General features: G+C 44.5%; 1 protein-coding gene and 1 pseudogene across 2 annotated transcripts; both read right to left on the bottom strand.

Moving 5' to 3' along the window:
• On the bottom strand, positions 1-26560 carry LOC307221590 (free fatty acid receptor 2 pseudogene; annotated as a pseudogene). Its single transcript, XR_013843851.1, has 2 exons — positions 26066-26560; positions 1-1571 (listed from the first exon to the last, which is right to left on the bottom strand). The product of XR_013843851.1 is annotated as a free fatty acid receptor 2 pseudogene (transcript).
• Positions 8066-11097, bottom strand: LOC307221591 (free fatty acid receptor 2-like). The gene is made up of 2 exons (XM_079986233.1): positions 11016-11097; positions 8066-9731 (listed from the first exon to the last, which is right to left on the bottom strand). Exon 2 carries the CDS (start codon positions 9718-9720, stop codon positions 8698-8700), a length of 1023 nt encoding a protein of 340 aa, XP_079842359.1. The 5' UTR covers positions 9721-9731; positions 11016-11097; the 3' UTR covers positions 8066-8697.
• Positions 26561-26716: the final 156 nt, after the last annotated feature.

Here is a 26716-nt window from a genome sequence, read left to right on the forward strand (position 1 = left end):
CCATCCTCCAGCTAGGCAAACAAGGTATTATCACGCATTCCAGCCACATAAAATTGCTATAGGAGGGAGCAGAGCAAGACCAGTGATGGGTGTGGCCTGCATAGTCCCAAGGGCTAGGCAGAAGCAGTGTGGGTCACCACTGGCCACCAGAACTAAGGTTCCCCTGTCAAAAGGGGGAGTTCTGAAGAGGTAGCTTCTCTCTCAGTTCCTTCTCTGGCAACTGGGAGGTGGAGTGATTCATGAACCAACAAAAGGTTCCTTTTGTGGTGTTGACCACGCATCTTTACCCCCTAGGCAAGCCAAAATGCTTCATTTAGTCCTCTGAAGCACATTACATAAGCCAACCATTGCTTTCAATAAGCCTATTCAGTCATCTGTGGAGAAACGCCATGCTGACCTTCCATATGTATTAGAGACTGAAACTCGGTGGAGTTTGCAAAAGTCTGCTGAGAGGCACAGAAAAGAAGGTCCTTCATTTCTCCATATGGACATCCTCTTTCATTCCAAGTCCCAAAGTATGGTCAAAGCAGGCTACCAGCCCCTCACAATCCTTTCAGGTGGCAGCTCCCCCAGGTTAGAAATAGAAATAGAAGATTTATCAGCCCCACTGTGGTCTATCTCGATGTCACAGCAGAACCTGCAAATCTGATAACACCATGGCATGGTGGCATGGATTTTGTGCCCCAGGCTGGAAAAACATTTGGCTAAGTTTTGTTGGATGGCAGTGGAGGAGAAGTAGAAGATTGCTGGGTCCATGGAAGCACTGAGGGTGCTAAGGAGCAAAGCATGAACCCTCCAGGAAGGACTCTCATTCTGGATGAAGCCCACAATGTGGGAGATGTTGAAGGGAGCAAAGCAGATGGCAAAGTTGAGCAAAGTGGTAACAGTGATCCCCATAGCCCGTTTCTTCCTGCGGGCGTGGATGTTAGGCAAGGAAGCTAGGATGCGGACTAAGTTGACATAGCAGAAAAGGGTGATGAGGAAAGGGAGGAAGAAGAGGGTGATGCAGAGCTGCAGGCGGACAGGGAGGAGGATGTGGAGCTGGTTGGGGGAGAAACTCTCATAACATTTGGAGGCGTTGGCAGAGTTGGGGTTGGTTTCGTTATTATGGCCTGGCACTGCGAGTTCCACAACATAGATAATGCTGCAATGGGAGCAGGCGAGGAACCAGAACAAGATGCTGGCAAACACCGCATACATTGGCCTCCGGTTCAACTTGTACCTGATAGGATAGGCAACGCCCAGGTAGCGCTCCACACTGATGGCCATGAGGAACAGGGTGCTGATGTAGATGCTGCTGTAGTAACAGAAGTTGGTCAGAGGGCAAAGGAACATGGGCAGAGGCCAGGTCATGTCCGAAGCGGCCTCCACCATCTTGAAGGGCAGAAAGAGGAGCAGGATGACATCAGACACAGTCAAGTTGAACAAGAGGATTTCTATTGGGGTTGCCTTCTGACGCACCTTGGCTTGGAATGTGTAGAAGGCCAGGAGGTTGGCAGGGAGGCCAGCCAGGAAGGCAAAGATGTAGACAGCAAGGACCATGATGTTGTATAACGACATCCTTTCTGTACCTGCAAAATAAATATAGACTTTGCTTTACTTATGCAAGGATACTGCCCCACGAAACCCCAATTTATCACACTCTCAACCAGGGCTGGAGAACCTGTGGACCCCCAGATGTTACAATGAACTACACAATTCCCATCACCCTTGACCTTTAACCCTGCTTGCTGGGGCTAGTGGGAACTAAAGTCCAGCCAGTGTGGTGTAGAGCGTAGGAGACCAACATTGAAATCCCCACTCAACCAGGAAGCTCTCACTGGGTGGACTTTGGCCTGTTGCTGCCTCTCTGGGTAACGTACCTGACAGAGCTGTTGTGGGCATTAAATAAAAATGGGGAGAACTATGCATACCAGCGGAGGTCCTTGGAAGGAAAGGCGGGATATAAATGCAATGAATAAAATAACAAATACAACTTCTAGAGGGCCACGTCAGGAGGATAAATTTGATTGAGATCTCATGGAATGGTGAACCAAAAGGAAGCCATCCTCCAAAATTTGCACTTCTCTGAATTTTGCAGTGCATTTCCTCAACCAAGAAATGAGTACAATATGCATAGATTACTGGAGAATGTGCATATAAATGCATATACAGTGGTACCTCTGGTTGTGAACAGGATCTGTTTCAGAGGCCCATTCACAACATGAAAGGAGCACAACCCGCAGCGGCGCATCTGCGCACACGCAGGTTGCAATTTTCCGCTTCCTGGTACTTCCAGGTCACCGTGGGACATAACCTGAAAGAACGGAACATGAAGCAAACGTAACATGAGGTATGACTGTAGTAGTAAAAATAGCCTGAATTTTAATGAGGACTTTAAAAAAATCATAATTTGCAAACTGATTTGGAAAGGAGGCAAAATAAACCACTGCAACTCCCTCGGCTGGTCCTGTCCCAGACACATCTTTCCCTCCCTCTTGGAAATTCAGCAATATTAAACAACCTGATGGCAAATTTATAATTAAGCAAAGACCATCAGCGTAGGAGAAGAAAGGAGAAACAAAGCAAACAAGCACAACCAATACCAATTCCAGATTTTAATCCTTGAACTGCCCTGAGACCTCTGGGTATAGGGCAATATATAAATTCATTAAATAATAAAATAAGAATAAAAATAATAACAGTCTCCAAATGTTTAAGGAGGTGACTCTTGCGCTCTCCCCAAGCAGATCCCCCAACTGTGCATGCCCTTTTCTTCTCATCCTTTGGGTTCACCACCGGCAGTTTGCCTCAGCTTCAGTCAGCCCAGGAAGCAATATAGTCCCAACTCCCTCGGTCAGTCACTCACACAGGGATGGTGCAGGCTTCTCTCTGCTGGCAAGAGATGGGGAAGCACCAGCTTAATTGGGAGCAGCGAATGAAGGCCGCTGTGGACCAGGGCGAGGTGGGCAGCTCATCTCCTACACCGATGGCCTCCAGCTGCTTCTGCCACCAGGGGGAAAGATAGCAGGCCTCCCTGATATCTAATATTATATATTATTCAGAGTTTATTTGCATCAGGAATCAACTGAAAAAGTGAACTGCTCACAGGTTAGCAAAAGCATTCCATTATTCCTCCAGAGGGGAAATGTTTGCATAACTCTAATAAGGATACAGCAGAGTAATGGGACCAGACATCTGTGGTCTGCATATCACAACATCCATATGCAAAACGAAAGATCCACTGGAAAAGAGTTGTACAGAGGCACAAGCAAATCCGTCAATTTGGTTTCTCTCAGTTTCACGTTTCCCCAATCTTCAGTCCTCTACATTTCCACAGTGGCAGACCTTGGGGTCTCACTGGCACTCTGTATGATGCCAAAATTTGCCTCCGCTTGCCTCCGGGTTGGCGCCTCCGGTAATGGCGGAATTCCTCTGATCGGGAGGAATTTGCCCCGTGGGAATCTGGGTCTGGCTGCCACTGCGAAGGCGGAGACCCGTAAAAAATCACAGGCAGGAGAAGCCTGTGAGCGTGGGATTCGGCGGGCACCTTTTGCGCCTCCCCTACTCGCAGGGAAACCCAGTTTCGGGGGTCTGGAGTGACGTGGGGTGAGCAGCGCAGTGCTTCGAATCGTCTGCTTCTTCCACAGAGTGAAGCCGCATAGCTGTTGCTGGAGAGCGCTGACTTTTTCCTGTGGACAATTTGACTCTAAAGTAACTACCCGTGAGTAGAGCTGAAGCGGGAGAATTGGATCTTTAAACGTTTAATTTGGCATCGTAACGGGGAGGTTCAATACAGGAAGTCCGCCTTCCCTTTTGTAAATAGACTGAAGCAATGAGACTGCAAGCTGAAGTCTTGGAAAGCCTATTGTAAAGGACTAAATTTCCACCAGTAAAAACATTAACCCCCCCCCCCCTTGGAGGCAGGAGAAGAGGGGGGGGGTTGTGAACTGAATATGCCTGCGGGAGAGAGCGAAGAGAGTTAAAATACCGCCGCTCAGACCCTGGAAACGGCCTGCTAGCAGGACTGACGTTTTTTGGAAAGTTCACTGACAGCGATTAGAACGTTCGTTGACAGCTAGCTAACAAGAGAAATACATTGTTTCTACTGTCTCTGTCTGCCTTTAAAAAGGAGTAAAAGTAACTGTAAATTGAAACTAACTTCATTGTTTGAGCTGTGTTTAAAAGAGGACATTACTTACTAACATAAATAGAAACAGTTTCCCTCTAGAGGAAGGCTTTGAAACTGTTACAAGAGCTGGGCTGGGGGAATTTCCAGCTGCAAGATAAAAAGCTGTGAGATTCTGGGACTGACCTTGAATCAGTTAAGTGTTATGGCAAATGTACCAGTATAGGTACAGGCAAAGGAACATGGGCAGAGGCCAGGTCATGTCCGAAGTGGCCTACAGTATAGGTCTACTTTTTAGCTTCAAAGGAAGGAAAATAAAAATAAGATCAGTAGAAGACAAAGTAAAGTTTTTGTATAAATACGAAGAAGATCTGCAGAAGGGACTTGGAAAAGAGCTAAGAGCATCGGACAGAAGATCACCAGGTTGATGGACTATATGGAATTGGCGGAAATGACTGGCAGAATCCGAGACCAGGGAGAAGAGTCGGTGGAAGAAGACTGGAAAAAGTTTAAAGATTATTTATAGAAATATTGTAAAATTAATGAATGTTAGAAAAATGTTGGAATGAAGTTATATGGCTTTAGTAGAAATGTTATAAGGAATTAAGTATAAATAGATTATTAGAGTATTAAAGGGAAAATAAGGTTAGAATATGTTAAGATAATTATAGGACAGAAAACAGAGGAAGATGGAAAGGAATTGCTGAAACAATTAACAGAAGTGGAATACAAAAAGGGAGGTGTGAGGAGGTCGTTGAAACAAGTGAATGAAAGATAAGATATTGAAATTGTATGATGTGTGTATGATGTGTGTTAAACTGTTTTTGTTTTGTTTTGTTTTGTTTATTGTGTTAGGGTTGTGTAATGTTTTATATTGTATTGTATTGTCTTTTTTTTTCCCTTTCCTTTTTTGTAGTGTTTAAAAGTAATAAATATTATTTTAAAAAAAACAAAAACAAAATTTGCCTCCGCTTGCCTCTCACCTTCCATTCTACATCTTAGTTGTGGCGCCCTATGCAGTAGCCCCCAAGGGAGACCTGACTGGTTGCACACCCTTAAATCACCCTCTGATTTCCAGATCACACTCATTTTTCATAAAAGATCATGTGGTGGGAATTTCTCTAACAGACACATTTTTGTATGGAATTTTGTGTGAGAGACGAAAAATTGGTTTTGCCGAAAAAGAATTTTCCTGGTATAATGCATTTTTGTTTCTCATTTTCGCTGATGTTTGCATAAGGCTTGTTTGTCTGTTTTGCACGTTTTACCTATCAACTCCTAACAGCATTCAGCATCCAGAAACAGCCAAGCAGGCCACCTGTCCCCCAACGTAGCCCTCAAAAATGTAAAGTATTATCACATGTTGCAAGTTTGTAAGTCTATCTATACTACAGTGTATGGGGTAGATTAGTTTTGGTTCAAGGGAAGCCATTATCTTCCCTACCTCCTTTATCTGAGCAGGAAAAGGCAGGAACTTCAGGGGAGATGTGAGAAATGTTTACAGTGCGCTGCCAACAGCATAGCTGCTCTTTGTGTTCTCGTAATCTTGGTCCTGATTTGCATGTAGCCAGATGTTCTGCTATTCAAATACATCCCCTGAACTGGATTCTCTTAGGCACGATAGTGGTGGCTATGCTTCTAAACTACACATAACCAAATGAGAGTAATTGTGTTTTTTCATGCTATTTATTCTCCATTATTGTTTGTTTTCATTTGGGTGTTGTTGTTTTTAAAAGCTTTTTCAGAGGGAGCACTATGCATTTTGTCAGTAGCACTCTGATTTTAAAATTGGGAAGGGAAATACATCTTCTGCAGGAGTCCAGGTTTTTAATTTATTTTCAAACTCAGAGGTTAAGAACTTTGCTTCAGGATGAGAACAGAAATCGGGCTCCAGCGGCGTGGCGGCAGCAGGAGGCTCAATTAGCTAAAGTGGTGCTTCAGGTTAAGAACAGTTTCAGGTTAAGTACGGACCTCTGGAACGAATTAAGTACTTTACCCGAGGTACCACTGTATATCCATATGCAATTTTGCCTAATATCCATATTTTGCAAAGCGGTTCTCCACTGATAATACACTTTTGTGTGATATTTTCACCAATGTGCATGTTTTCAAGCATTTCCTCCCCAGACTATGAATTTTTTAAGAAATTCCTGTTCTGGAGAATAGCATTGAAAGATTCAGAGAAGATATGGAATTTGAAGGATGTCTGAGTCTCAGTTTGCATAACACTTCTGAAATCAAACAGGTTCATGTATAAATGCAAAATGAATTCCCCCCAACCCATCTTTCCTTGCAGGCCATAAGAAGAGCCTGCTGGATCAGGATTATTTATCTCCAGCAAGCTACCTTTCTATATTCAGGAGTTATTCTTATTTTTGTGCGGAGAAGCACTCAGTTGTGTGAGCCTCCAGCTCAGTCCAGAGACAGATTGACTGCCTCAGCTTCTGCCCATCAGCAGAAGTCCCTACGTTATAGGGTTTATTTAGCTGAACTGTATATTTATTTAACTGTATTTATTTAGCTCCACTTCCTGCTCAGATACAGCAAGTCTGAAAAGGCAGCAGGAAAAGATGCAGCAAATCAACTCAAAATGCAGTTTGAAAAACAGGGAGCTCCAGGAGAAAAAGACAAATCAAAAGACACACTTCTTGGTAGAATAAGGGAGCATTCCTAGGAACAAGTAGAAGGTGTAACACAAAGCCAGTGCAAAGTTACACCAGATCCAAACTGCATTCAGGAGTGACGCTCCTGCTGCTGCTCTGCCATAATAATAATAATAATAATAATAATAATAATAATAATAATTTATTTATACCCCACCCATCTGGCTGGCTTTCCCCAGTCACTCTGGGTGGCTCCTAACAGAATATTAAAAATACAATAAAACATCAAACGTTAAAAACTTCCCTACACAGGGCTGCCTTCAGATGTCTTCTAAAAGTCAAGTAGTTGTTTATTTCCTTGACATCTGATGGGGGGATGTTTCACAGGGCCGGCGCAATGTCTGAGAAGGCCATCAGAAAACAAGCCATGAAAATAATCACATGGCCAAGCTTAGGATCCAGACTAAATCCCTTTCCTCTGGTATTGCGCCAGCCACACCCCTGAAACCCCCCTTTTGAGGGGCCTTACACCAGGCTCAGCTTAGCCAGCTAAGCTTAGTCTCAGTCAAGATGAGCAAGGGGTGCTGGTGTATCTTCAGCTGAGCTGGGATTCGGGACTTAAAGCCAACTGAGCTCAGCCGAGGTGGGAATTGGCTCCACCACATCCCAAGCTTCTCATTCTAGTGGATCTTGTCATAGGGTCACCCCCTAAATGGAATAAGCAACTGCATCTGCATATGCCAGCAAACTGGGGAAAGGGACTGGAGCCAGAAGTTAGTGATCAGGATACAAAGGCTTTTGTGATTAGTTCCATGAGGCTAAAGGGACTCTGGGTGTGTTTTTCTTGAACAGCAGCCCTCGATGCCAGAGGCCAAATTGCTTTTGAAGCACAGGGACGGTTCACAAGCACTGCTATAGAGATGTGCCAGGTTCATTCATTCATTCATTCATTCAGAGAATTCTTGGAAAACAAAATGTGAGCAGTTACCCGGAGAAGGGGAAGGCACACACAACACAACACAACACAACACAACACAACAACACAACACAACACAACACAACACAACACAACACAACACACACACCTCACTTATAGTCCAGAGTTCAGCTCTTGAGAAGGCCTCTGCAAGGTCTTACCTTCAGTACCACAACCAGCAGTAGCAGATGAAGGCCAAGGACAACATGTCAACTGCAAAATGGGGGCCAAGGTTGCTTTTGTAGCAAATAGACCAGCTCATATAGGTGAGAGATGGGCACTTTTCTCAGTCTGAGGGCCAACTTTCTTGTTGGGCAGCCCTCTGGAGGCTATGTGCCAGTGGCAGGTGTGGCAAAGATGGGTGTGGCCAGACATACATTATCATTAAAAATTAGATTTATTATGTATCTTTTCCCCAGGGTGGGTCACAACCATTTAAAACACAACATTCAAAATGGTATAAAACAAATCAGTCCTTCTCCATCCTCCAGCTAGGGAAACAAAGTTTTATCACACATTCCAGCCACATGAAATTGCTATAGGAGGGAGCAGAGCAAGACCAGTGGTGGGTGTGGCCTGCATAGTTCCAAGGGCTAGGCAGAGGCAGTGTGGGCCACCATTGGCCACCAGAACTAAGGTTCCCCTGTCAAAAGGGGGAGTTCTGAAGAGGTAGCTTCTCTCTCAGCTCCTTCTCTGGCAACTGGGAGGTGGAGTGATTCATGAACCAACAAAAGGTTCCTTCTGTGGTGTTGGCCACGCATCTTTACCCCCTAGGCAAGCCAAAATGCTTCATTTAGTCCTCTGAAGCACATTACATAAGCCAACCATTGCTTTCAATAAGCCTTTCAGTCATCTGTGGAGAAACGCCATGCTGACCTTCCATATGTATTAGAGGCTGAAACTCTGTGAAGTTTGCAAAAGTCTGCTGAGAGGCACAGAAAAGAAGGTCCTTCATTTCTCCATATGGACATCCTCTTTCATTCCAAGTCCCAAAGTATGGTCAAAGCAGGCTACCAGCCCCTCACAATTCTTTCAGAAGGCAGCTCCCCTAGGTTAGAAATAGAAGATTTATCAACCCCACTGTGGTCTATCTCGATGTCACAGCAGAACCCACAAGACGGGTAACACGATGGCATGATGGCATGGAACTTGCGTCCCAGGCCGGAAAAACATTTGGCAAAGGTTTGTTGGATGGCAGTGGAGGAGAAGTAGAAGATTGCTGGGTCCATGGAAGCGTTGAGGGTGCTAAGGAGCAAAGCATACACCCTCCAGGAAGGACTCTCATTCTGAATGAAGCCCACAATGTGGGAAATGTTGTAGGGAGCAAAGCAGACCGCAAAGTTGAGCAAAGTAGCCACAGCGAGCCCCACAGCCCGTTGCTTCCTGCGGGCATGGATGTTAGGCAAGGATGTTAGGATGCGGACTAAGTTGACGTAGCAGAAAAGGGTGATGAGGAAAGGGAGGAAGAAGAGGGTGATGCAGAGCTCCAGGCGGACAGGGAGGAGGATGTGGAGCTGGTTGGGGGAGAAACTCTCATAACATTTGGAGGCGTTGGAAGAGTTGGAGATGGTTTCGTTATTATGGCCTGGCACCGCGAGTTCCACGATGTAGACAATGCTGCAATGGGAGCAAGCGAGGAACCAGAACAAGATGCTGGCAAACACCGCATACATGGGCCTCCGGTTCAACTTGTACCTGATAGGATAGGCAACGCCCAGGTAGCGCTCCACACTGATGGCCATGAGGAACAGGGTGCTGATGTAGATGCTGCTGTAGTAACAGAAGTTCGTCAGAGGGCAAAGGAACATGGGCAGAGGCCAGGTCATGTCCGAAGCGGCCTCCACCATCTTGAAGGGCAGAAAGAGGAGCAGGATGACATCAGACACAGTCAAGTTGAACAAGAGGATTTCTATTGGGGTTGCCTTCTGGCGCACCTTGGCTTGGAATGTGTAGAAGGCCAGGAGGTTGGCAGGGAGGCCAGCCAGGAAGGCAAAGATGTAGACGGCAAGGACCATGGCATTGTATAACGACATCCTTTCAGTACCTGCAAAATAAATAAAGGCTTTGCTTTACCTATGCAAGGGTACTGCCCCACAAAACCCCAATTTATCTCACTCTCAACCAGGGCTGGAGAACCCCCCCCCAGATGTTACAATGAACTACACAATCCCCATCACCTTTGACCTTTAACCCTACTTGCTGTGGCTAGTGGTAACTACACTGGTACTGTACCTCGGGTTACAGATCCTTCAGGTTACAGACTCTGCCAAACTTGAAATAGTACCTTGAGTTAAGAACTTTACCTCAGGATGAGAATAGAAATCATGCGCCAGTGGCGTGGTGGCAGCGGGACGCCACATTAGCTAAAGTGGCACCTCAGGTCAAGAACGGTTTCAGGTTAAGAATGGACTTCTGGAACGAATTAAGTTCTTAACCCGATGTACCACTGTATAGTCCTGCCAGTGTGGTGTAGAGCATAGGAGACCAACGTTCAAATCCCCACTGGATGGGCTTTGGCCAGTTGCTGCCTCTCAGGGTAACCTACCTGACAGAGTTGTTGTAGGGATTAAATAAAAATGGGGAGAACTATGCATACCAGCAGAGGTCCCTGGAAGGAAAGGCGGGATATAAATGCAATGATTAAAATAACAAATACAACTTCTAGAGCGCCACGTCAGGAGAATAAATTTGATTGAGATCTCATGGAATGGTGAACCGAAAGGAAGCCATCCTCCAAAATTTGCACATCTCTAAATTTTGCAGTGCATTTCCTCAACCAAGAAATGAGTACAATATGCATAGATTACTGGAGAATGTGCATATAAATGCATACAGTAGTAAAAATAGCCTGAATTTTAATGAGGACTTTTTTTAAAATTAAAAATTGCAAACTGATTTGGAAAGGAGGAGAAATAAACCACTGCAACTCCCTTGTGGAAACCATCTTTCCCTCCCTCTTGGAAATTCAACACTATTAAACAACCAGACGGCAAATTTATAATTAAGCAAAGACCATCAGCGTAGGAGAAGAAAGGAGAAACAAAGCAAACAAGCACAACCAATACGAATTCCAGATTTTAATCCTTGAAGTGCCCTGAGACCTCTGGGTATAGGGCAATATATAAATTCATTAACTAATAAAATAAGAATAAAAATAATAAGAGTCTCCAAATGTTTAAGGAGGTGACTCTTGCGCTCTCCCCAAGCAGATCCCCCAACTGTGCATGCCCTTTTCTTCTCATCCTTTGGGTTCACCACCGGCAGTTTGCCTCGGCTTGAGTCAGCCCAGGAAGCAATATAGCTCCAACTCCCTCGGTCAGTCACTCACACAGGGATGGTGCAGGCTTCTCTCTGCTGGCAAGAGATGGGGAAGCACCAGCTTAATTGGGAGCAGCGAATGAAGGCCGCTGTGGACCAGGGCGAGGTGGGCAGCTCATCTCCTACACCGATGGCCTCCAGCTGCTTCTGCCACCAGCGGGAAAGATAGCAGGCCTCCCTGATATCTAATATTATATATTATTCAGAGTTTATTTGCATCAGGAATCAACTGAAAAAGTGAACTGCTCACAGGTTAGCAAAGAATTCCATTATTCCCCCAGAGGGGAAATGTTTGCGTAACTCTAATAAGAAAAGAGCAGAATAATGGGACCAGACATCTGTGGTCTGCATATCACAACATCCATATGCAAAACGAAAGATCCACTGGAAAAGAGTTGTACAGAGGCACAAGCAAATCCGTCAATTGGGTACCAGGGTGGTGGCTATTCTTCTAAACTACTTGTAGCCAAATGAGAGTACAGTGGTACCTCGGGTTATATACGCTTCAGGTTACAGACTCCACTAACCCAGAAATAGTACCTTGGGTTAAGAACTTTGCTTCAGGATGAGAACAGAAATCGTGCTCCGGCGGCGCGGCAGCAGCGGGAGATCCCATTAGCTAAAGTGGTGCTTCAGGTTAAGAACAGTTTCAGGTTAAGTACGGACCTCCGGAACAAATTAAGTACTTAACCCGAGGTACCACTGTACTGAACTTTTCTGTGTATAAGTCAAGGATATTTCCAGTTAACTTTGACTCGTCTTATAGATGGGTAGTGCAGGGGGGCGGGATGGGGATTGGTTGCTGCCGGGAGCTGGAGATTGTCATAGGCAGTCTTGCAGCCTTGTGGGTGATTGTTGGCTGTGTCCAGGCCTTGTTTTGATTGGCTGTTGCAGCGGATGCCCGGTCAGATGTTTGGTTGCTTTTGCATTGTTTGTGATAGGAAGCATTGTTCAGATGGGCAATTCTCCCCCAAAAAAGCTCAACAACTCTGGGAAATCTACCCCCATTTTCTTAATTTTGTGTCCCCCAAAATAGGGGGCGTCTTATATACGGGGGCGTGTTATATATGGAAAACAATGGTAATTATGGTTTTTCAAGGTATTTATTCATTATTGTTTGTTTTCATTTGGGTGTTGTTTTTAAAAGCTTTTTCAGAGGGAGCACTATGCATTTTGTCAGTAGCACTCTGATTTTAAAATTGGGAAGGGAAATAAGTCTGCAGGAGTCCAGGTTTTTAATTTATTTTCAAACTAAGAGGTACCAAACAAACTCTCCAGTTCCTAAAGTTCAGCTCTAGCCATTTGGGACTCATGGGGAGGGATAGGCATATACATCCATTTCATTTTTTCCAGGCTCACCTTCAAGTCTCCACATTTCCACATTAATTTTTGATTTTTTTTAAAAAAAGTCCTCATTAAAATTCAGCAGAATTTCAGTTCAAATGTCACCTGACATACATATATTTGTATGCAATTTTGCCTAATATCCATACTTTTGCAAAATGGCTCTCCCCTGATAATACGCTTCTGTGTGATATTTTCCACTAATGTGCATGTTTTCAAGCATTTCCTCCCCAGTCTATGAATTTTTAAAGAAATTCCTGTGCTGGAGAATAGCATTGAAAGATTCAGGGAAAATATGGATTTTTAAGGATGTCTGAGTCTCAGTTTGCATATCGCTTCTGAAATCAAACAGGTTCATGTATAAATGCAAAATGAATCGAATTCCCCCCAAACCATCTTTCCTTGCAGGCTATTGCTTTGGCATGTGTATAGCCATAAGAACATAAGAAGAGCCTGCTGGATAAGGATTACCGTATTTTTCGTCCCATAGGATGCACCACCCCATAGGACGCACCTAGGTTTTTTGGGGGGAAATAAAGGGAAATTTTTTTCCCTTTATTTGCCCCCCAAAACCAGGTCGGGGAATCCAAACCAGGTCGGGGAACAGCGGGATGGCGGTGCTGCACCTCCCCGCTGTCCCCCGAGCTTGTGGGGCTGCCCAATGTCTGCCCGAAGCGCGGGGCGCTCTGCTTCAGGGCACCCCATGTGCCGGCAGTAGGCTGCTATCCGCAGCCTAGGGAGCCCTGCGGGAACTCCCGCCGGCTCCCCTGGCTTGCTGATAGCTTCCTGAAGCCTGGAGAGCGAGAGGGGTCGGTGCGCACCGACCCCTCTTGCTCTCCAAGCTTCAGCGAAAGCCTGCATTCGCCCCATAGGACACACACAGATTTCCCCTTCATTTTTGGAGGCGAAAAAGTGCATCCTATAGGGCGAAAAATACGGTACTTATCTCCAGCAAGCTACCTTTCTATATTCAGGATTTATTCTTATTTTCGTGTGGAGAAGCACTCAGTTGTGTGAGCCTCCAGCTCAGTCCAGAGACAGATTGACTGCCTCAGCTTCTGCCCATCAGCAGAAGTCCCTACGTTATAGGGTTTATTTAGCTGACCTGTATATTTATTTGACTGTATTTATTTAGTTCCACTTCCTGCTCAGATAGAGCGGAGCTGAAGAGGGAGCGGGAAGAGAGCGAGGAAAGGGGCTCAGAACGCAGTTTGAATAACACGGGGCTCCAGGATTAAAAGACAAATCAAAAGACACACTTCTTGGTAGAATAAGGGAGTGGTTCCTATGCACAAGTACAGTGGTACCTCAGGTTACATACGCTTCAGGTTACATATGCTTCAGGTTACATACGCTTCAGGTTACAGACTCCGCTAACCCAGAAATAGTGCTTCAGGTTAAGAACTTTGCTTCAGGATGAGAACAGAAATCACGCGGTGGCAGCAGGAGGCCTCATTAGCTAAAGCGGTGCTTCAGGTTAAGAACAGTTTCAGGTTAAGTACGGACCTTGAGAACAAATTAAGTACTTAACCTGAGGTACCACTGTAGATGGTTGTAAAGCAAAGCTAGTGCAAAGTTACACCAGATGCAAACCACATTCAGGAGTGAGTCTCCTGCTGCTGCTGCTCTGCTTGAACATTAAACAGAGAAAACAATCCTTGAAAGTCATGTTCAGCACAGAGTTGCCAGCACAAATGGCCAAGTTTAATTGACTTAGGATCTGGCCTAAAAAAAACCCTCTCCGGCCCCACCCCTGCCACACAACCAGTTCCTCCCACCATTCCTCTGCGTCCAACCAGTGCATGACACCTCCCCTCCCTTCTACACTGCTTTTCTCAACCTTTTCCAACTTTACAATACCTGTTTATAAGCATCAAGCAGGTAGGAGATCTTATTCCTGATTTTAGTGGGAACCAGTGCTTTTTTCTTTTTAAAAAATGTTTAGGTGGTACTTTCATTTTGACTCGAGAAAATCGCGGGGAATGGAAGTGAAGCTGCCATCGGAGGTGGTAACAACGAAACTGACCAATCGCCATGCTAGATTCCAAATGCTACTTCACACATTAAACGCCCGCTTCCGTCTGAGACTCAGGAAACACTGTGACAGGAAATGAGGCCGCCATTGGGGGTAGCAATGGAACTGACGATTCACTGTGCTAGAGAAGAAACTGTTTTTTTTTTTCTATTTTAGTTTCTTCTCCCATTAGATTCACAAAATGTTTAGGGGTATGCATACCCCTGCGTACCCCCAGAAAAAAGCACTGATGGGAACACCGTCCGCATATGAGCAAAGATTGGATTGTCAAAGAGCTTTGCAAACAGGTATAGCAGCTCGCGGTCACCACTAAACTAAATTCCGCCCAGGAATGCATCCATCATAAAGGCGTCCTGTTATGACAAAACCTGGGAGAGGTGACATTAATTTTCTTTTAATGAGCCTGTTTTGAGCCATCACCTGAGCCATTGCAAAAGTCCTGAACTATATTCCTTACCTAGCATGGGAGTGGCAAGTAAAAGCTGATCGTGGGGGCTCAAACCCTGAGCTGAAGAAGGAAAGTGGAATAAATGCCAGGACAAACACTGTTAAGATATGGTTACCAGATTTTTTTCCCCAATTAATCCAGGGACACTTTTTAATTTTTTTAAGCTGAGTAGCAACAGGGAGTCAGTAGTGGGGATGGTGAGGCAAAAGACCCTGGGTCCAAGCACACATGCATATTTTATAAAGGTGCAAAGCTCTTCTTTCGCACCCTGTGAAACATAAATGTGCAGAGTTTTAAAAAAAACTGGGCAACAGTGAGCCCCCTGCCCTTGACTCCCAAGCCTCCCCCTAGTCTCCTGCCCCCTTCCCCCTTTGTTTCAAGAGATTGGGGGAGGCTCTGGAGTCACGGGCAGGCGGCTGTTGCCCAGTTTTTTTAAAAAAAACTCTGCACATTTATGTTTCACAGGGTGTGAAAGAAGGGCTTTGCACCTTGCCTGGCAGAGAAATCATGTGCCCCTCCTGGGCAACACTCGCCTGCCCGCCCGTGACTCCCGAGCCTCCCCCAATCCATCAAAACAAATGGGAATGGGGGCAGGAGATCTGTACCCCCGGACGTCCCCGGTTCCCTTTCAGCAGTGGCGGCGGCAGTGAGCAGCGAGCAACTCCTGAAGCCAGCCAGAGCCAACTGTGCTACCAGGCTGGTTCCAGGCTGCTGAGGCTGCCACCGCCGCATTTCCTGAGGACAGATTTGCAAACATGGGGACATTCCGGGGAAGGAATTTGTTCAGGGACAGATTTGCAAATCCAGGGACTGTCCCCGGGAACCGGGGACATCTGGTAAGCCTATGTTAAGAGCCTTGTAATCTGGCCTGGCAACGTGCAAGCTTTTAAATTATAAGGGCAGCCAGTGCAATCATTTAAATTGGCAGACATACACCAAAAGGCCTGGCCGGCCCTGCAAGGGACCCCAGAAACTTAGACCTTCTGTGTCTGCCTTCCCACTGCTGACATTGCTTCCCATCTCCCCCTCAAGCTTCTCCCAGCACACCTCTCTGCTGCTGCTGTTGCTTGTCTCCAGTCTAAACAGTGTGTGGTGAAGGAGGAGGGATCGCCTCCCAAGTGAGGGGAATTATTTATCCATTAGTGTCTCTGAGGGATAAATCATGGGACGGGAAGTCAATACAATCCCTTGGGGGAAAGTGAAAAGCTAGGAGCCTGAATGTAAACACACCGGGAATAGAACGCTTTTGTACAATACCCAGCTAGAGTCCCGGCTTGTAAAATTGTTCATGAATACACGTCCCCTCGCTTGTTTTGAGAACCTTGGCAGAGCCTCTCGCTTCCCAGTCAGCCTGTTTCATTTTCACCTGCTGCTCAAGATGCAGATGATGAAGAAAGAGCCAACAACTGCTATGGTTAATCCCTCCCCCCCCACACACACACACAAATTGTCACAGAAACCGACTTTCCAGAAGGTTGTAGAAAACTGATTTAAAATTTTTGGCGTGCTGTACACTGAAAGAAAACTGTACAGTGGTTCCTCGGGTTACATACGCTTCAGGTTACATATGCTTTAGGTGACAGACTCTGCTAACCCAGAAATAGTGCTTCAGGTCAAGAACTTTGCTTCAGGATGAGAACAGAAATTGTGCTCCAGCGGCGCGGCAGCAGCAGGAGGCCCCATTAGCTAAAGTGGCACTTCAGGTTAAGAACAGTTTCAGGTTAAGTACGGACCTCAGGAACGAATTAAGTACTTAACCCGAGGTACCACTGTATATGGAAATGATGTACCAATGGCATCTGACTCCTAGTAAGTTAGCAAAAATGTGTAAGACAGGTACAAATATCTGCTGGAAATGTAAAGAAAAAGAAGGCACCTTTTATCATACATGGTAGTATTGTAAGGTAACAAAAGCATTCTGGGAAATGATATATAATGAGTTGGGAAAAATGTTTAAAATAGCTTTTATTTTATTTTTTAAAAAGAGGCTTTTTTATTAGGAATTGTAGGTGCTGATATTCCAAGGGAGCAGAAAAGACTGTTTTATGTATGCGATGACAGCTGTACAGATACTATTAGCCCAGAGATGGAAAGAAGATCCATCTTCTACCAGAGAAGAAAGGAAAATTAAACTTGGATTATGCCGAAATGGCAAAACTGACTGGAAGACTCAGGAACCAAGAAGACCAAAGCTTTGACAAAGAAAGGGAAAATGTTTATAATTTATCTTGGAGACCACTGCAAACAGATGAAAACATTAGCAGGATTGCAATAACACTTGTAATGTAGAAGTATTAGGGAGATAACGGAGATATTAAATATGAACTATTGAAAAATATACAGTAGAAAAGGTTAACAATAGGACAATAGGACCCACAGAGGGGAAGGTGGGAAGTCCAGAGATTGGGAGGAATCTTTAAATGTGGATGTGTATGGTTGTAGTGTTATAATTTTATAAATAAAAATTATTTCAAAAAAGAAAAGAAAAAGAAATTGCCTTTCTGGGTCATCCCCCCCCCCTTTATCTTTTGGTGGAGTCTCCAGCAGGGTTTTTCCATATCATTTTGTAGGACTGTGCATTCCCTCCCTCACCTCAATCTCCCACCCCTTTGGGCCAACCCAGAGACCACCTCCTTCAAATCCAGTCCCAAATTAGTTTGAGGTGGGGCTAATGTGGAATAAGAGGTTTTCTAAATCCCTTATTAAAGGTATAGCTGGGAGCAGGGAGGGGGTTAGAGGCTGCATCTCCCCCACCTCCACCCCTACAGAGAGCTTGTTTGGGGTTGGGGTCGGTTTTGTAGGGTGCTGTTTTGCTTTCATCCAGGGAAACTGCTGCTCAGCATCTGATGTGTGGAGTGTGAAGGGTGCTGCTTCAGGGATGGAGCAAAAAGCAGGAAAGAGAGGCCACTGGTAGCAGGCGCCTGTCTTCTCCCAAGAAGATGCATCCAGTGGTCAGGTAAGCCTTGGCATTTTTGCAGGTTTCTCCACCTTGTGCCTCTGGAGTTCCCCGAACCACTCAGGGCCATCCAGTTTAACCTGCAGGAATCTGCGGCTGCCCCAGCCCAACTTGACTGACACCAAAATCCCTTCCAATATGCCCTGTTTGGCTTGAGATTTGAGCCTCAGCACAGTCCTATCACTTACTAAGCTTTTAACTAGAGCAAGGGGGAGGAATGTATATGATCCTTGAGGTCCCTACATCTGGAGACCCTTGAGGTCTCTATATCCTTAGGCCAGACCTCTCACAAGCCCTGGTCTATACCCTTTCTGAATTATTTTGCACAACCGAAACACATTCTTGAATTCTAATGAAGCCCCTTGTTCACCAGGATGGAGGATGGAGGGTGGTTTGTGTGTGTGTGTGTGTGTGTGTGTGTGTGAGAGAGAGAGAGAGAGAGAGAGAGAGAGAGAGAGAGAGAGATGTTCAGCAAGTGAAGCTTTTCCCTTTTATCTTAGCTCTGCACCCAAAAATGCTTCACTTGTTGAATTTAATGTGTGTTGGACTGATTTTAAAGGCAGAAGAGCAGGATGAGGAAAAGCCCCCCCCCCCAATTAAAAGAAGCATGGCAAAAATGATACAAATGGCACATGAGATAATGCCATGTACTTGGTTTGTACATTTAGATATTTGTCTGGGGAGCATGCAAATGATAGGTCCGAACTGGATGACAAGTTTGGATATGTGGCAGCTCTTCTTCCACCTTCTCTCGCTACAGATATGCCACTCCATGCAGAAAACGACACACACCTGTTGATGGTGGTTTTGAACATGCAAAATAAGCCTCGCAGCATCCTGGGGTAAATGCCACTGGGAAAGGACCTCTTTGTTGACTGCGATATGCCTGGGAACAGAGTAGAACTGACAGTGACAGCTGCAAAATGGGAGGGAGATGCAGAATTTGGCTGTGTCCCTTGATGCCCTAGGTCTCCAGCTGCACTACTCATTCAAAGCAGTATCGTGCCACTTTAAACAGTCCTTGGTTGACCCTGGGAGCTGTCATTTTTAAACGGTGGGGTGAGGTGCTAAGAGACCTCTCCCCTAGCTACAATTCCTAGAGGGCTTGAACAATCAACTCCTCTTCCTAAGGAACTCTGGGAATTGTAGCTCCAGGAGTGGAATAGGGGTCTCCTAACAACTCTCAGCCAGTGGCAGAGGAAGAAGGGGGCAGGGGAAGCTCACCACCCCCGGCAGCAGGATCCCAGTGGGGTTCCATTGCAGCTGTCCCTCCCCGCCCACTCTGGGTGGCCCACCCCGCCTGCTCTCCACCCCCAGTGCTGGAGCATGAAGCTCCGCCACTGCTCTCAGCACCCTTTTGCAAACGAGACTTCCTTTTTTTAAAAAATGATATTTATTAAAGTTTAACAATAAAAACATACACAAAGAAAAAACAAAAAGAAACAAGTATAATTTCCATCCTTATTTTCCTAAACCTAATTTCCCCGACCTCCTCATACCTCCCCCTTCTGTATTCTAATTTCATTATCTAATCAGCAAATCCATTCCCTTACTTCCCATATTTTTTAATAATTCTATTCTTTTTCCATAATCAACACCTCTGAAAACCACATAGTTTTTAAACCCATGTCAATTCTAACCTTCATTAATTTAAATGCAAACGAGACTTCCTAGGATTCTTTGGGGAAGCCACGATGGTGGTATGATGATGCTTTAATTGTATGGTGCAGATATGGCCTTTATCGCTTGGAGCTTGTGATGGGGGCATGGCAATTTCTCCAGTTTGCAAATGGGCCCATGGGCCCACCCCCCCAGAAAGGTTGATGACTCTTGCTATGCACCCTCACTTTGATAGGGGGGAGGAGCCCCATTAAACGGAGGGGGCCTTACTTCTGAATAAGCCTGCACTGTGAATGAAAAAAGTGAAGTGAGCCCAATATTTACTGTGAGCTATTGTGTAACCGTCACAAGGGGATCACTACGTGCCTCAAAGCCTGACTGCTACAGATAAATAATTGGATGGCAAACGCTTGTTAAATATCAGGTATTTTGATGAGTATACACCCACTCAGAAAGTATTTGGTATCCAGCGTTTGCGAAAGGGAATGATGAGAAAGGAGGTGTTCCTTTTCAAATCTAGTTGCCACGGAAGTCAGAAAGTGCTGAACATGACTGTATAAATTTGCCCTCAAACCAGGCAATCAAACTAGCCACCTTGAGGGACAGAAACCTGACAATGACCTCTGATTATGCCAGAGTCATTATGCCATGACCTTCACCTGCCCTGCTTGGCACCCTTCTTGAGTGTTTTTGCCAAGCTGGAATGTGTCCTTTCTTGGGTGGAGGATAGAGAGGGATGGGTGAGTGTATAGAAGCAAGCCTACTATACAAAGGTAAACTGGGCATTTTTTGCTCTACCCACATTAGGCTTTGGCACTGTCCCTACTGGCATGTGGCCCTTGGAAAGTTGCCCAGAAGGGAAAGTGGCCCTTTGGCCAGAAAAGGTTTCCAATCCCTGGCCTATGCAGTGATTAACAGTTCCTCTGGTCCCCCAGAAGCAACCATAACTCTCTGGGGACAGCCTGCCCTTGGATGTCCATCATGGAATGGGAGACTCCCTTCCTTCAACTCTATTCATCACACAGAGGAGATGAGGAGTCCCTTGCTTATGCTGGATAAGAGAGATCAGCAGACCTGGTCCTTCTTCATTTCCCCAAGTTCTCCAACAAATACACTGAACTCAAAGAAGGGAAAGGCGAGTTTCACTTTACTCCAAGCTGAAGAGACACTTGGGAGCATCAAAATGCAGGTCTGGTTTGGAAGCTCCAGCTGGTACATACTGCTGTTGGGGGCATATGGCTGAGAACATGTGGCACCATCATTAAGGTACCTGCACTGTCTGCCCATCTGCTTCCAAGCCAGGCTCAAACAACTTTGGTCCAGGGTCCCTCAAGGACCACCTGAACCCTCCTATCTGAGACCACAATTTAAAAAGGATGTTGACAAGCTGGAACGGGTGCAGTGGAGGGTGACCAACATGATCAAGTGTCTGGAAACCAATCCTTATGAAGAGTAGTTGAAGGAGCTGGTTATGTTTAGCCTGGAAAAGAAGAGACTGAGAGGAGATATGATAGCCATCCTCAAATATCTAAAGGGCTATCACATGGAAGATGGAGCAAGCTAGTTTTTGCTTGTTCCGGAGGCTAGGAACCAAACAAATGGATTCAAGTTAGAAGAAAGGAGATTCCAACTAAACACCAGGAAGAACTTTCTGACAGGACAGTGGAACAGACTCCCTCTGAAGGTGGTGGTCTCTTGTTCATTGGAATGTTTTAAGCAGAGGTTGGATGGCCACCTGTCATGGATGCTTTAGCTGAGATTCCTGCATTGCGGGGGGTTGGACTAGATGACCCTTTGGTCTCTTCCAACTGTACAATTCTATGATCCCAGCTCCACTGAAACCATCTTCACTTCTGTTTCAGCCTGCTCCGCCAGGCTTATGCAGGCAACTAAGAATACTAAGAACCTACCATATTTAAGTGATCTCTGGTTATTAAATGTTTATATGGTTTTTATGGTGCAGTTTTATGTATCACGGGTGTAAACTGCTCTGATACTTATTTTTTATTTCTTGAATAGCGGCGTAGAAATATTTTTAGAAATACGCAAGTAAATATTACTTTCATAGCTCCCAAGAGCCTTTCTGAAGTGAGAGATTAACCCCATGCCTCAAGGTCTGGACTCTAGTGATGTCCCACAGCAATAAAGCCCTCTCTTTCTGTCACTGAGCTCCTGCAAAGTCTGTTGTCGAGGACATGAGTGAGGCCAAGTTCTTAGGAAATGACCCTCATCACCCGTTCCAACTCTACAATTCTATGGTACTTTTTCATGCACCAGAAAACCATTTCTGGGAGGAAGATGGTGATAGAAAGTACCCAGGGCAAGGATAGGGAACCTTCAGGTTGTGGACCCACCAAGCGCACCCCCCCCACACACACACACACTTGGCCCACAAAGCTGACTATGAACCACTAATCAGCTGATCAGTCCTGTTCACAGCCCAGGTCTGGCCCAAGACATTTTGGCACCTGAGGTGAACTGCAAAATGGCATCCCTTTTCCATGCCTGCCACCAGGGAAGAAGGAGTGAGTGAGTGGAGATCTAAACTGGGAACAAGGGTGAGAGGAGATGAACAGTGCCTCTAATTCGCCAAGACGCCTCTGTAGAGGTGGCATGCGTGGTGGCAGTCAGATTCGGCCTCCAAGGAACATGGCACAGCTGTCACTGCTAGGGCAGCAGCAGCAGGCAATGCATTCCTTGGAGTCTGGATCTACTACCCGAGGTAGTAGCCTCCCCTTCTTTCATGGATAGGCTGGCCCTGGCCCAGCCCTTTGCAAGTCCTGACAACCAGCTGATCAGCCCCTGTTCATGGTGCTTTGCTTCGGCAATTCATTGGATACCGAGCAGGCAATCACTCTGCAGAATCTTTTCATCGAAGCCTCTCCAAGTCTGGTCTTGAGGGCCAAAACAGAAACCGCACAGGAGATTGGTGATCAGATCTCCCAACTCCCCCTCCCCTACAAAGGGGAGTGGGCTATGATTTTTATCAGGGCAGAGGAGCTGGGAGATAAGTGTTTCTTCCTCCAGTTCCCCTGCACTTTCCTGATAAAATCAGTCAAGCTTCTATTCACCTCGCCACAGACAAGAAACATAACCCACACAGTTGTTGGGATGCCAGTATTTTTGCATCAGGTTTGGGAAGGAGTTGGGAAACAGTTTAGATCTCAAAAATGGCACTGGGTGGACTATGCTGAAATGGCAAAACTGACTGGAACACTCAGGAATCAAGAAGGTAATGACTTTAACAAAGAATGGGGAAAATTCATAACTTACTTAGGAGACCATTGTAAACAAAAACGTTAGCTGGACTTTAAAATAATTTGTAAAGAAACAAAAAAGATGGAAAATTCAGAGAGATGAAAACTGTAGAGAATGTAATGATATGTAGTTTTAGAAAAAAATATTTTAAGGACCCCGCAGGAGATGGAGGGAAGTCACGAAATTCAGAGAATCTTGTATATGGATATGTTAAAAGTTTTTTTTCCTTTTTCCTTTTGAATTTGTTCTTGTAAAAACCAATAAAAAATATTTTTTAAAAAATGGCACTGGGTGGAAAGCTTGAACTAAATACATTTTTCTCTAATATTGCTGCCCCATTCAAAAGAAACCCTCACAACCCTTTCTGTGGCTGCTTCAAAGTTAGGAAACACAGCCGTAAAATGGGAGGTCGGATCTCTGTTTGACCCTCTGAGTCCAATAATCCTTAGATCTTTATTCACTCAAGATAGTTGCCATCAAAAATGATATGGATTTCACACACACTCTGTCTATGTCCCAGGGAATATAAATACAATTTCATTGTTTCATGCCCTTGGTGTGGGGAGTGTTATATCTAGCACTGTGCCGAATTTTTCTCTCTTTCCCCTTTACCATTCTCCATGCATTTAAAGGTTATCAAGCAGGAAATAAAATATTTGTGCAGTTCTCATGGATGGGGTGCAAGATTTTTGTCAGATTGGTTTTAAGATGGCTGGGGCATGTGAGCTGACTCTTCCCTTGGGGCTTTTCAGATCCGGCAGCCCCAGCAGTCAGGGTGGCTGCAGAGTTCCTGAGAAATGTTTACTGGGAAGAACAAAACACTCTCAGCCTGTAGCCACCTTGGAATGATAAAATAAGCTCAAAGTTCAGCACTGTCTGAAATTTTCACTGTTGAGAAATTCTAAAGTGAGTCAGAAGAAGGGAAATGCGTTTCATGGTTGGGGGGACAGATTTAACTGCAGCACCAATTACAACTGACAATATAATCCTAGACATGCCTACTCAGAAGTAAGTCTTGTTGAGTTCAAATTTGGTTTATTCCTAAGAAAGTGGGTAAAGGGTTGCAACAACCTGCGGAGTACACCATTCAAATCTTGACACTGCCATGAAATCACTTGATGGTAAGAATGTGGTGAGAATTTGATGCAGTTCACATTTATAGGCAAAGTCACACCTTTTGAAATCCTACACAAACCAAAACAGCCCCCTTCGAAATTCTTTGAATTTTGCAGTGCATGTCTCTAGCAAAGGAATATGCACAAAACGTGTACATATTAGTGGACATAGCATAGAAAACTGCATCTTATCAGAGGAAATTGCTTTGCAAAAGTGTGTGTCTTAGGTAAAATTACATACCAAGATGTGCATATTAGGAAAAATTCACACTAAAATGATGCTGAATTTTCATGAGAAAAAAAAATACAAGCTGGTGTGGAAATGTGGAGAGCTGAACTTAGGAATACAAAAATGAGAAACTCAGCTGAAAGTCCCTACTCGGTGGACTTAGGGAAGCTGTTCCCTCCTTTCATAGATCCAGGATCAGCACTTCTTTCTGCAACATGGGTACAAGAACACTGACCTACTTTACAAGATTTTGTATGGAAGGATGTGAGGCACAAAGATATTCCAGAGGTGTGTTGCTGCAAAGAGTCTTAGCACATCTTAAAAGGGTGGCAGATTTCTTGCAGCAGAACCCTTCATGGATTAGAACCCATTTAGTTAGATGCACTGAGGCTTTCCGTCAGTGGGCAGGTTTTGACCCTATCCTTCCTCCAAGGACATTCTAGACACACAACAATCCTCAGAGGAAGATTGGGAGAGGGAATGGAGGCTAGTCCGCAGTGGCAGAATGGGGTTTTATGGCAGAATGGGGTTTTCATCCTGAGTCTCCCAAGTCTTAGCCAAGTACTCTAACCATTGTTTCACACTGTCCATTTTTTATTTAGAACTCTGTGCGTCTATGAAGAGAAGATAGATAGATGATAGATAGAGATAGATAGATAGATAGATAGATATAGATAGATGATAGATAGAGATAGAGATAGAGATAGAGATAGAGATAGAGATAGAGAGAGAGAGAGAGAGAGAGAGAGATAGATAGATAGATAGATAGATGATAGATAGATAGAGATAGATAGATAGATAGATGATAGATAGATAGATAGATAGATAGATAGATAGATAGATAGATAGATATAGATAGATAGATGATAGATAGATAGATAGATAGATAGATGATAGATAGATAGATAGATAGATAGATAGATAGATAGATGATAGATAGATAGATTAGATAGATAGATAGATAGATAGATAGATAGATGATAGATAGATAGATAGATATAGATGATAGATAGATGATAGATAGATAGATAGATAGATGATAGATAGATAGATAGATAGATAGATAGAGAGAGAGATAGATAGAGAGATAGATAGATAGATAGATGATAGAGATAGATAGATAGATGATAGAGATAGATAGATAGATGATAGATAGATAGATAGATAGATAGATAGATAGATAGATAGATAGATAGATGATAGATAGATATAGATAGATGATAGATAGATAGGTAGATAGATAGATAGATGATAGATAGATAGATAGATAGATAGATAGATAGATATAGAGATAGATAGATATAGATGATAGATAGATAGATGATAGATAGATAGATAGACAGATAGATAGATAGATAGATGATAGATAGATAGATAGATAGATAGATAGATAGATAGATGATAGATAGAAGATAGATGATAGATAAATAGATGATAGATAGATATAGATAGATGATAGAAAGATAGATGATAGATAGATAGATAGATAGATAGATAGATAGATAGATAGATATAGATAGATAGATATAGATAGATAGATAGATGATAGATAGATAGATAGATGATAGATGATAGACAGATAGATAGATATAGACCATACACACATATAATACCAACTTCATGCATCTGATCTCAATGACAGCTTCCTAATGATGCTTGTGGGAGAAGGGTGGATTTTAATTTTAATTCAACCCTCCCTGTGCACAAAGGTCCTGATTCTGACTCCACATCTCCCCATTCTGTTTTTCTTACACACAGCTTACTTTATGGCTGATATTTAAATAACAAACACCAGAGAACTTTAATTCAGATAAGTTAACATATCATCTACTTTGGCAGAATGCCAGCCGTGGATCACATTTCCATGCCTCGCGGGTAAGGGAGAGAGACTCTAGCCCATGAAAGCTTTTGCCACAATAAACCTGTTTGTCTTTAATGCGCCACAAGACTTCTTCACTGCTTATAACTGTGATTCATATTGAGGCGCCCCCCTGAACTCTCCAAAAGCCCCTATCGAAACCATCGCCAATAAATAATTGTGTTTTTATTCCTCACCTCCTCTACAAGCTCAGACTTTGCTCCACCTGTCTCTGCTCCACCGATGGACGAGGGTTTCTTCCACGATGGATCCAGCCACCTTCTGCCCTCGCAGGAGTCGAAAGGCTTTGCTCGGCTCCCACGCCCTGAAGGAGAGAGGAAAGCAGCCTGCCTGGTGCAGTAGAATCACTCGTGATCATTTGACAGAAGAAGCCCAACAGGCGCAGCAGCAGCAGGAAACTGACCTCTTGTAACACAAGGGGATTTACTTCTTGGTTTCAAAACCGGGAAACAAACTCTTGGATGGAGAAAAGAGGCGGAGGAGGAATCCAATTTCAGCTGCACGCAGAGGGTGCCACCCACAGCCTTTCTAATCTACTTTTTAGAATCAGTGATGCCTCTAGATTCAAGAGTCCAGCCTTATTTCTCCGCACTGTAACCTGACCATTGAGGTGAAAACTATACAAAGTTCTTCTTCTTGTGGTTTGCTTTTATATCCCGCCTTCTTCTCCAAAGAGCTCAGGGTGGTGTACGTGGTTCTCACCCTCTCCATTTAATCCCCACAACAATCCTGTGAGGTAGGTTAGGCTGAGAGGCAACAACTGGCCAAAGTCCAACCAGTGAGCTTGATGGTTGGGTGGGGATTTGAACCTTGGTCTCTTAGGACCT

Source organism: Podarcis cretensis (genome assembly GCF_951804945.1).
Source record: "Podarcis cretensis genome assembly, chromosome: 8".
Lineage (NCBI taxonomy): Eukaryota > Metazoa > Chordata > Lepidosauria > Squamata > Lacertidae > Podarcis > Podarcis cretensis.